The 12,584-nt window shown below is 39.2% G+C and overlaps 1 protein-coding gene across 1 annotated transcript in view; it reads right to left on the reverse strand.

Annotated features, from left to right (window-relative positions):
• Positions 1-10,511: 10,511 nt before the first annotated feature.
• Positions 10,512-12,584, reverse strand: part of LOC145411448 (E3 SUMO-protein ligase PIAS2-like) — a 45,008-nt gene continuing 42,935 nt past the window's right edge. Inside the window, exon 12 of the mRNA XM_080281489.1 lies at positions 10,512-11,242. Within this exon, the coding sequence (XP_080137615.1) occupies positions 10,512-11,242 (731 nt within the window). The remainder of the gene's footprint in view (positions 11,243-12,584) is intronic.

A 12,584-nucleotide genomic window follows, 5' to 3' on the forward strand; every position in this document is an offset into this window, starting at 1 on the left:
TCAATGAACCAGCAATCTTTCTTCCCTGTTGTACCCTCTCAAGGATTTCACCCTCCCTACTTCCATCATAACTCATCACACTACCCAAGTATTTAAATCCACTCACATTTTCCATTTCCTCACTATCCAGCCTCACTGTGCATTCAGTCACTTCATTTCTCTCAAAGACCACAACTTTACTCTTCCCTGCATTCACCATTAGATTCTGTTTCCTACATAGGCTACTTCCCCAAACTCATGCACCTAACCTTGCAGTTCCCCTCAGTAGGTCTTCACGTAACATTTCCATATTATCTGCAGACAACAGAACAGGAAGTTTCCAAACATTGCCCTCTCTCATTAGGGTGGCTGCAACTTCTGCTGCCGTATATCTGTTTTATAACTCCATCCATATGCAAATTGAACAGCCATGCAGACATGACACATCCCTGTTTCATTCCAACATTCAGATAAAAAAAAAAAAAAAAAAAAATCAGTTCACCATCCACACACACTGCAGTCCCAGTGCCCTCCTCATACATACTCTTTAAAGCATTCAAGAGCTTCTCATTTACAGTACTTCATATATTTTTAACATTTTCCACATTCCTTGCATGAAATACTGGGTTATAACAAAACACTTTACTGTATTATGCTGCAAATGTATGCATGTATGTATTGCAGAGGGCAGCTTGCACATGCCTGACATGGGCAGACAGCTCGACTAAGAATGTTCAAGCCATGTTTTACGGGTCCTGCATGGCAAATAATCCGTGGGGCTGAGGAATACCAATTTTTGTCATAGGAGAAAAGACCCAATCTTGTGGTGGACCTTAATGCTTCTGGGCATTTCAGAGGCAGTATCAACCCTTACAGCTGTCCTTGGATGCTGTTAGCCCCTTTACAGTCAGATATGCCTTAATCCCGGAGGCAGTGGCCATGAACAGACTGCTTCTATGTCACCTTATCCTTTGCCATCAGGCTTCCCTCCCAACTCACACCACCCTTATTCGTATACCTCTCCCCATTCATCCACCTCATTTTTGGTTTCTCCCTCTCTACCTCATCCTTGGTCTCCCTTCTTTCCACCTCATACTTGGTTTCCCCCTCTCCACCTCATCCTTGCTCTTCCTCCTTCCACCTCATCCTTGGTTTCCCAGTGTACACCTTATCCTTGGTTGTCCCTTTCCTCACCTCATTCTTGGTTTTACCCTCCTCACCTCATCCTTGATTTCCCCCTCCCCACCTCATCCTTGGTCTTCCCCCCTCCACCTCATCCTTGGTTTCCCCCTGTACACCTTATCTTGCTTGTCCCCTTCCTCGCCCCATTCTTGGTTTCCCCCTCCTCACCTCATCCTTGGTTTCCCCTTTCTCACCTCCTCACTCATCTTTTTCTTTGTTTCTCCCTCCTCACCTCATCCTTGGTGTCCATCTGCTCACCTCATTCTTGGTTTCCCCTTCCTTGCTTTCTGCCTCCTTCACCTCATCCTTGGTCACTCCCTTCCTCACCTCATCCTTGGTCATCCCCTTCCTCATCTGATCCTTGGTCTCCCGTCTCTCCACCTCATCCTTTGTTTCCTCCTCCCCGCCTCATCCTTGGTCTCCCCCACCCATACACCTCATCCTTGATTTCCCCCTCTCCACCTTATCCTTGGTCGCCCCTTTCCTTACCTCATCCTTAGTTTCCTCCCTCTCACATCAACGTTGGTTTCCCCCTCCTTCACCTCATCCTTGCTTGGCTCCCTCACTTCATCCTTGATTTTCTCCTCGTCACTTCATCCTTGGTTTCCCCTTCCTCAATGCATCTTTGGTTTCCCCTTCCTCATCTCATCCTGGTTTCCCCCTTTTCACCTCATCCTGCTTTCCCCCTTCCTCACATCATCCTGGTTTGCCCCTTCTCACCTCATCCTTGTCTCTCTGGACAATGTGATCAGGAACCTCAACTTCAACAGACTGCATTTTCTCAAAAACCTGTAAGTCACTTGTTTTACTTGAAAATGTGTCCTGTCATAAAAATAACTGGGACAATTCACGTAATGCAAAGTATATGCTTAGGTGACACACAAAAAACAAAACTTGTAATTAACAAACTTTATTATAAAACGTTATCATGATGATACAGGTCACATCTGAGATGTTACAATATCATGGATGTAGATCTGTGGCCTTCCTTAGTCCACAATTAAATTCCTGATTAACTAAATACCAGGTATACTGTCCTGTTTATATACTGTGAAAAGTAGCTTTAAAAAAATGCAATCAGAAGTACACAATTTTCTTTCTTTTACCTTGTTAACACTTATAAATTAAACAATAACCGTCCAATTACTTATGAAGAACACAAGAAAAAATAAAAACTAAGGTGCATTCCTGGACCTAGAGGGGGTTTGTAAACTGGATGACACATGTATTTCTGGAGGTGTTATAGATACAAGTATGGTGTAGGATGATATCTTGGAGTGGATTATGATCTTTCTGTTAAAGGTCTGTGTTCTTGGTGGCATAAAAAACTTCATGTAACTTTTTCTTAGTGATTTATTATACATACTACACCTTAACATCTCTTGCATGTTACTTATATTGTTTTAATGTTGACTCAGTGCATCAGTAACAAACAAGGATGTTAAGGTACAATGTTACATGTACACAATAGATCACTAAGGAAGAGGTACTGCAATACCTCCAAAGCCACTTAAAATACCAGTAGTGTAGTGTGTGTGTAAAGGTCTGTGGGAGTTTAAAAGATAAGGATGAGTTATACAAGACATGACTGCAATATTTTACAAATGACTCTTCAGCTTTGGCAATATACAAAGGGGAAAAAATGTTCCAGCTGTGGGGAAAAATGTTTCAGTTGGAGGAGTAAAGTGAAGAAACTGAGAGTACATAAGGGTTGTTGGGATCCCAAGCTCATATGGAAGTGAACCTGATGGACTGCTGGCTCCTCATCATCCTGCAGTCCACACGGGTTACTCGGTATGATGATCAGGCTTATATACAGTAATCTCTCCACTCTCTGATGTAGTAGGGCCAAAGGCATGTCCGGAAAATGGGTCCGTCCGGATAGTGGGCCCCTGCCTCCTGGACTGGTACTTATGGACCCTAACCCAGCCTAACTCAGAAAACCACCTACATAACTCTCTACCGGACATGAATAGCACCTATTTAAAACCCTATTCACACAAATAATGGACAGAAAGTATGAAATAAATGAAAAGGAACCAGAGAATGAGGAATTAGAAGTAAGTATGGAAAATATTTAACAGTGTACAGGGTACTTACAACACGTCCGTGGCCGTTCGTTATGAAGGTTAACCTGCCTCCTCTAAGGCTCTGGCAGTGGTGAAAATGCTCTTGAAGCACGTACAGTAATTCAGTGCTGTGCTGCACTTAATCCTTTGCACTATGAGTTATAATTGTTTAACATTGCACATTCTGTTCTTGATTGCACCATGCCAGTTTCAACCGCCAGTTTACACTCTGTACTTAATCTTTGCACTCTAAATTCTAATTTCATAACTGCACAACATGTAAATTCCCATGTGGTCTGGTGGCGAGGTATTGCAATTTATTCACAAAAACGAGCACGTGCGGCATCCAATGAATGAGTGTCTAGTCAGGATGGTAGTCAGGTAGTAACTGCAGAGGGATGGGGGAAGCAACAAGCGGGCATAAACACAGCCGTTCGGCGCTGCGTGCCAATTTCAAAGTATGGTTGAAAAAATGTCCGTTTTGTTTTTTTGTTTTTTTGGGGGGTTCCAAAGGCCCGGGCCCAAAATGCCCGGTAAGTGGGGAGTCCAGATAGTGGGCATCCGGACAGTATAGAGATTACTGTATTTGGTTTAACTTTTGACTCATGGTTTTTTATTCTTACTACTCCCACATGATTCTAGTCAGCTCAGGGGTAGATCTCTCACAGTGAAAAGGTTATGATTCCATGATATCTTGGAGTTGAAGGAAAATTTCATATCAAGAAAACGACAGTATGTGGTAGAGGAAATATGACAATACTGAGTCTGGTTCACATCCTTGCTTGTGAAAAAAAGATAATAATTTGAAAGCTTCGATGATGTGTCAATGATAATTTCACTGAGCATACTGTTTTGGTGCTTCCCCTATTTTTGTGCCTTCTCTTTGTTTCTAAATTCTACCTAACCCCATCTTTCGTGGGAAAGAGGGTTGCAATGATGACAATGATGATGATGTTGACAATGATGATGATGATCAGGAGGAGGAGAACTCAATTCTTGCATACCCAGTAAATGATGTGAAAAGATGCCAATGCTAAGCTGATGACTTCAATATTGTGATACATACGGAAAGCGGATCAAGATATGCTACAAAGAACTGAGGCACACAAGACTAATATTGTGTCTTGCACATTCCCCATTGATTAATTCTTCAATATGGTATTACTTGTACATTCTTACTATCTCCAGATGATTATGTTCAACTTAAAGGGAGCTTCTTGTACTGTAGGATTTAGATATTGCCAATGTTAATGCCATCACCAACAGGACACATTCCAGACGATTATTCAGCCTAAGAGACTTTTTGACCTGGAGGGATAATATACTTGCCTACATTAACCCCTTCATCAACAGAGAACTCTTCTATACTAAATAAAATCAATCAGTAGTAGCAAGAATGAAGCTAGAGAATACATAACCAGAGTGAGAGAATTAACAGATTTGGAAGTTCAGTATACTTTTTTTTTTCTATTTATGGATGACCAACATGGGTCTTTTCATGCGCGCACACACACACATAAAGATACAATTTTATATACTGTGTTTATTTCTGTAGTGTATCTGTAAACATCAGGCCAAAAGTGATGAACAAAAAGTATACTGTAAAGGTGTGTTCAACTGGTAATGTGTTAATCCAGTACACTTTAAGAGATCCTTGCAGTCACAAGGACAAATTAACCAAAAGTGAGTGCTGAGGAAACTGAGGTTGGAGTTTGTGCTATAATCCTCAGTATGTATCCATGTATCCATACAATTTTCAGATGAAAATGGGCACCTAAGAATGAAAACTTATTCTACACAAATATTCGGTACACCACCGGACCAAAAATTTGCAACACCACGCCCATAACTTAGTGGTTGATTTGCCCTTCCAATTCTGAGGGCTTCATATGACAGCATAGTACTGACCCACTGGTATTGCTGGTTATACAAAATATAAGTTTATGGATCTCTTAGTTTCACCTGTACAAGAATAATGATACTGACCACTGGATTGTATATACACAGATATCATCATCCCAACCTCTTTTTGCCACCAAAGGATGGGGTGAGGTTACAAATATACAAATATATGACCAAAAGTACACACTCACTATCTTTCCCTTAATATTCTAAAATGACAGCACTGGGAATGGAATATTATGCTGAAATGAAACCTATGATGTTTTCAGCTCCAAATAATAAGGCATCATTACTTCTCAACATACCTTCATATAACAGGCTTATATTAGACTATAAAAAATAAAAGGCATGGATGCACTTTAATACTTACAAACCAATTCCGACAAACATACTACCTCCTTGTAAAGACGTGTAAATATGTGTACAGGTACAGCTGTCTCAAAGAATTCATTTCCCCCATTTGATGTTGGTGTACATGTGGTAGCATAATAGTGCTAGAATTCGTTTATGGTGCTGTTGATTAGTTCTCCAGTTAGTGCATTTTTCTCTTTCCTTGCATTCTGGACTCAAGTCTCATCCCATTCATAGGTAGAAAAGAGAGACAGGGATAATGATGAATACGCACTGTCCAAACCATGCAGATGGACATGGGTATTCATAAAATGCTAATATCCAATTTCACTTTACCCCTTTCAAGATGATGGGGTCACAAGGCTCGGCAACTGTAGTTCAGTACACTTAAGGGTAGATGACCAGCCTACTTCCTTTGGTGGTTTTACACAACTGAAAAAATTATGCAAGGCCATTACTCAGTGGCATTCTCACAACTTATTTCAGCACTGATTACTAAGCCACATGTATGTCAAGAGTCATCACACGGAGGAAAGAAAACCCTGAGTTAACAACACATTTACTGAAAAGTAGAACTAAAGTATTGTACACAGTTGCTCTAAATAAATTACTGTACAAAAGTATATTCCCTATTTCTGATATGCTGTGGGGGAAAAAAAAAAAAAAAAAAAAAAAAAAAAAAAAACTATATACATAAAATCTATTAACAGCAAAATACTCCTGAAACTGTTAAGTATACAGAAAAATTATGAAACAGTACACTACCATACAGTATTACCATGTATCCATCATACACTCGTGCATGCAAGCATGTATGCATACACACAAAAACTATTATTCTGGTTTGATAAACATTATCATATGCACATTACTGTACAGTATTCCATTCAACAGGTGTAGTCACAACACACCACAATAATTATTTTCTGATATGCTGACTTAAAATTTGTATGTGTTACTAAACAATTCAGCAATGCACAGTAGTGTATGATGTATAAAATTAATACAGAGAATATAAGACTGGCTTACATATGCTGCATACATAATAATTTAAGAAAAGCTTGAATATCTTAATGACCATGAGTTTCACAGTATATTAACTAAATATTATACTGTACAATAAAACAATAATAATGATCAAAATTGCTTTACCATCCGTTTAACCACTTCTCTACTGTGAGATATATTTCATTTTATTCCTGCTACCTTCACACAGTTCACCTTCAGAGAGATATTTCAAACTAGAGGGGTTAAACATAGCTTTTATTATCCCCTTCAGAACAAAAGCTCTGTGCAAACTGTAGTTATGATCCTCACACTGCTAGGCTTTCTATTATCAAAACAAAATCATCTAGTGCAGCCTGGGAAAAAAAAAAAGAAAAAAAGTTAAACATGGTACTTGTTATGATAATAACCCCCTTAGTCTAGATGAGATCTTTATCAGTTTATTCTTTCTGTTACCACATAAGTTTATTAAACTTAAAGGGCTCTCTTAATAATGTTGTTAATGAAGACTAATCTAACCCCTGTAATGCTAAATCTCTGCTCTAAATAAATTAAAATTGTCAAGAGTTCATTTAGTTTAGTTTTTGAAGGCTCCACCATCCATGCATGTGTCAGCTTTGGTCACCTAATGGCGGCTCTCCATGCTGCTTGATCTCTGGCAGCTTCCCTATTCAGTTCCTTATCCCTGAGGTCATACTCGATGACCTTGTCCCAAGTCTTTTTCAGATAAACTCTTGCAACCCTACCCCTAATGTTAACATTCTTGCTTTCTGCTTAGAATAAAATGAAAATTATGTCCTTAGGCTCAGTGGGTTCAGTAAACATTAAGAGCCAGTTTCACATTATCCTTTATGAAGTGTAAGGGGCTTAAACTAATGTGAACCCTGACAAATATTATACGAGGTGGTCAATACATTATGAACCCTTTGTGTGTTGCGGTGATGGCCTCCTCTCCTAGGGTGGGGAGCACAAATATTCTGATTATTTCATCCATGGAATCACTGGCCATAAAGAAGCAGTTACCACAAAGCATAATTTTGTCACAGGATGTGGAAAATGATGCAGGGTAGACACAGGTAACACTCATTGAACCATCTCCACAGCACACAAAAATTCTCCAGGTAGAAGGAGGAGGAACACAATAAATGGACTACCCTGTATATACTGCTGCCAGTGTGTGCAGTCAATAATTTCATGCTATTACCAGCAGTTTACAGAAATGCCAAAATTAACTTACTCTAGTTGGCCAAGTCACAAACATTATGCAAATTGCCAACAATAATGTTCTGCTATGGCACTACTGTAGTGTACTGCACATGAAATTAGTGTCTTCACAGAATACCTGCAGCATATTTATGCACCAAGATACAATTGCCATTATTGTGTTTCATGTAATTCCTCAAATGACTAACTCATATAAGAATACTAATGTTAAATTTTCAGTTTTATATATTCAGTGTCTGACTGTACATGCTTCTGAATGACTTTTTCCTTAATGATTTCCAGAGCTCATCTTGCATACCTGCAGAATTTTTTTTATGTTCATGGCAGCATGTGTGCAATACACCTTAAACAGCTATGCACTTACTTCATTAGATACTATGTACAATTCCTGTTGGCTAATACACAGTCAGGTAGCTATCCATACACTGGGTTTTTCATTTCTGTTTATCACATACAACAATTACATGCTTTGTAACTATCACCAACACCACCACAACTCCATACACTCTTCAAAACCTGCAATTTTCACTGCCTCAAACTGCTGTTAACCATACTGTACAAAGGGAGGGATGTGGATAGAAGGTAACGACAATGCAGTAAATAATTAATGGGCACTGAGGGTTAAAAAAAATTACAAAGTACTATACTAAAATGCCTGCATTCTTCATTTTTCCTCTGAATCAGGTCCCAAACTAAATCAATCAAATTTGCTCTGACTCTCCCCATCTCAGTGAATGTAAGAAAATAGGTTATGATGATGATGACGACGACGATAAATACTGATACAAATTATGGCACAGGATGGTATGGATATGACTTCAATGAACATTTGCAGGTTACTTATACAGTGTACATTTGGGGAAGAAAACTGTCTAGAGACATCATGAATCAATATCGAAAGACATCACTGGAGCCAAGCAGTTACATAGTGAAAAGTTACAATCAATGCTTAGGAAACATTGAATTTCTCATTCTATTTAAAATGGAAAATAGTAATGATGGTGGTGTTGGTGTGGACAATGATGATGGTGGTGGTGGTGGTGGTGGTGATGTTAACAATGATGGTGATGGAAATGGGAATGATGATGACGAAGATGATGATGATGATGATGACGAAGCCTGGGATGTTAAATGACTATGGGCTCTTGCAACCAGGGTTACCTTCAAAACAGTATATATCAAGTTTTGAACTGACAGTATCATGAATTATTTAAATGTAAGAACTTATACCAACACAATGACACAGTGATTTTGACTCCAACAAAACATGCTTATGTGGGAAGAGGTCAGAGTAATGATGATGAAAATAGACAACTTTAATATGGAAATACAATTCTTTCCCCCACACAGTTTGGGACACAAATACAGGTAGCGATCCACTCCCTTACAATACATAATAGAACAGCAAGCAGCAACTTTTGGAACCGAGTGAAATGATATGAGGAAACCTACCAATCTTTTCAGAATACAGTCGTGTGTGTGAGTTTCATATTTGTTCATCTAATATTGGGGTAACATTATGGTCCACAACTGCACATACCATATCATATCATACCCCCATCTGGCAGTCACTTTCAGTTACAAGCTATGCTTGGAGAAATGGAGGACTACTAAACTTTGCCCAGGGACATCTTAAGTTTTACTCCTACCCTGCTATGGATTTTATACAGCTTAAGATAAACTCTTTGTACTGTAGGGGTTAGATACAGCCGTAACATACCCCTTCAATACAAGAGGCCTTTCCCAAGCTCAATAAGATCATCTGGTAGCTGCAAAACTGAACTAAAAAAGGGTTCAAGGGATCAATGCAATTTTCCCCCCACCACACGCACGCACGCAGGCACACACACACGCAGGCACACATGCACAAACACACACACACAAATCTATAATAGCAATAGCATGGATGACAAGACCTCCTGATGCTGATAAAACAGTAAATCTTCACTCTACAGGGATGTGTTCCAAAATATCACAAATTACTCCATACAGCTGGAACTGTATGTTGGGGAGCTGGTCTCCTCATCTATAGTCCAATGCCTTAATCACAAAAGAGGTGGCCACAAATGAATTGCCTCCACGTCATATTGTCCTCCATCATCAGAATGCTCTCTCTCCAACTAACATCCCTTTCATTCACACACCTCCACCCCATCCCTCCATTTCATCCTCAGTCTCCTTTCCCCACCACTCCATCTCACTCACATAATTACAGTATACTTTCCCAGAGTAGCTAGATGGGTACCAATGGAACTTTAACAGGCAACCATTTTGTATTTTACTATGGAATTAACTGACAAAAAAAAAAAAAAAAAAAAAAAAAAAAAAAAAAAAAGTACAAAATATAAAGACAACATACAATGAGGATTTACTATAACAGGATGATCAATTAGATATGGCCTTCAAGAAAGGTAAGAATGTGACCCACCCCCTCAAGGAACAAACTCATGAAATACATTTGTACTTGTAATCCTACTACTGCTCCAGCTTCCAATACTTATAAATAAATTAAGTCCTTTGTGACAATCAAAAGACTATGAGAAGACGAGTATGCTTTCAATCATAAATACACGAAAACACTTTGGTGAGACAGTTATGCAAATTCAGTAATTAACTACAATTTGCACAACACAGAACACAAGACAACCTTGTGCTAAAGAAGTAATTATTCCTTCAAATATACATTTAATATATTCTTTGTCCCCATTAATGTATATACATGGAACTTACTTGTATTATGAACATAAAATAATACAGGTGACCATATTCATGTTTCATATAAAAGCACTACTATTAATTTCACATAAATCTATCCTGAGGCCTAAACGGCAGGTTGCCAGAGACAGTTGTAGGAGGCATCATCCCTAACGGGTTGAACAAGTTTTGTAGTGCAGGTGGGAGGGAATACGGGTTTGGGTTTAGTCCCGCAGCCGCAACAGCAGCAGCAGCAGCAGCAGCTGTTGAAGTCTGCTGCAAATTATAGGAGGCTGAGGTAGCAAGAGGGTCTTGTGGAGATGACAGGAAGGATGATGCATTGGTTGTTACAGGTGACAGTGTGGCCGAGGTGGGTGAGGCTGATGAGAGGGGTGTGATTGTGGTGTGGGGGATAGGGCTGTTGCCATCACTGCTGCTGCTGGCTGTGGTGGAGGTGGTGGTGGTGGGAGTAATGGTGGGGGTGATGGTGGGGGTGGCCGTGGGTGTGGATGTGGGTGTGGTGGGGGTTGTGGGTGTGGGTGTGGTGGGTGTGGTCGGTGGTGGGGTGGTTCTAGAAGTGACATTGATAACCTGACGCTGCTCACTGGCACTGGGGGTGGTGGGAGGAGCTGGGGACACCATGGGGGTGACTGTGGTGGCTGCAGGCAGGGGTGACTGGACCTGGCTGACCTGACGAGGTGATGGGGAAGGGGAGGAGGCAGGACTGTCCAGGCAGATCACCTGGGGACTGACTGAGCCAGACGGGGGTGAGAACGCCGCCCCACTGCTGCTCCCACCAGCTGGTGTCAGTAGCCCACCCGTGCCATTGGATGATGCTGCATAATATGAAGGTTTTCAATATTAGCAATATAATACCTAGCATTTATTTTCACCAAATATGTTCAATATTTTAAAAATAAAATCACAATCATCCTGAAAAGAAGATATATCTTTAACACCTATAATATGAGTATATGTATATAAAATCTACTATGCTGCTGATGCAAATCTTTAATGCAAACTGCATGCATTAAATGATACAGTATAATTTTCCTTGTTTTTACACAATAAAAGATCTTACACACTAAATGTGATAGCCTCATATCATGTAACAATAATTACAAAAAGTCTTATATCATATAACAATAATTGTAAAAACTATGAACTTTTTCAAATCATGCATCTTTCAATGCTAGTCATGCTTACAAATTAGACTAATAAGTAATACAAATAACCTCCATTAAATAAAATGGTCAAAAGTGACAAGCAGATCTTTCATGCAGCAATCCTCAGGGCCAGCTGCCTCAGTAATGTTAATCATAGAGCAAACAAGCTATACCGTACATATCTTAATACTAAGAATGAAAATTAGAATGAGTTAATGATTTATATAATAGTACCATACAGTATACTCAAAATAGCAAAAGGCTATTACTGAAGCACAAAAAATGACATTCCAAAACCATATACATATTTTTATTGTGATAAGAAATATTTTCAGTACTAATTTTTTCATGCAGCTTGACAAGTTCAAGGTCTTAGTATTTCAGGTGATTTATAAAAATCTTACTGAAGTAACATTAAATACGAAGTTACAATTTTTAAAAATCTACAATAAATAACAGGCTTCTTGAAATGGGGGTAATTCATGAGTAATGTTCACTACAGAATATGTAACACACCACACTGCATTGCACTGATCTGCTGTGCCATAGATTTCATTCCAAGGACTAGTGGAAACATTCTCAATGACATATGATTCAGTCTGAAAATTTAGTAGCAAGCATAATCATGAAGCACGACTTAAGTTGTCATTATCATACCCTGGCAACCTAACCATCAACAGTGCTTCTGATTTTGTGTATAATACATTCATGTACACTGTAAAACTATTCGTGTATAACATGAGATAAAATCGGATGCACCGCTGACAGGCAGGTTGCCAGGGTACAATAATGACAACCTCAGAGTTGTGCGCCGCGACTATAATATAGAGATACCACTGAAAAAAACCAATGCATGGAGTTCGTCTAAATAAACAAGCCACTCTGCTTATCTTTTATGTACACTAGTTTATCATTCACATTAAACAGTACTTATTCACTTTTCCTTCAATTGTTAACCTCTCCAGTCCAGTTATTTTTTTTTTCTTTCATTTTATTCCTGCTGTTTCCAGAC

The sequence above is a fragment of the Coenobita brevimanus genome, chromosome 89 (assembly GCF_032717465.1).
Source record: "Coenobita brevimanus isolate Jiangsu-jjx chromosome 89, ASM3271746v2, whole genome shotgun sequence".
Classification (NCBI taxonomy): domain Eukaryota; kingdom Metazoa; phylum Arthropoda; class Malacostraca; order Decapoda; family Coenobitidae; genus Coenobita; species Coenobita brevimanus.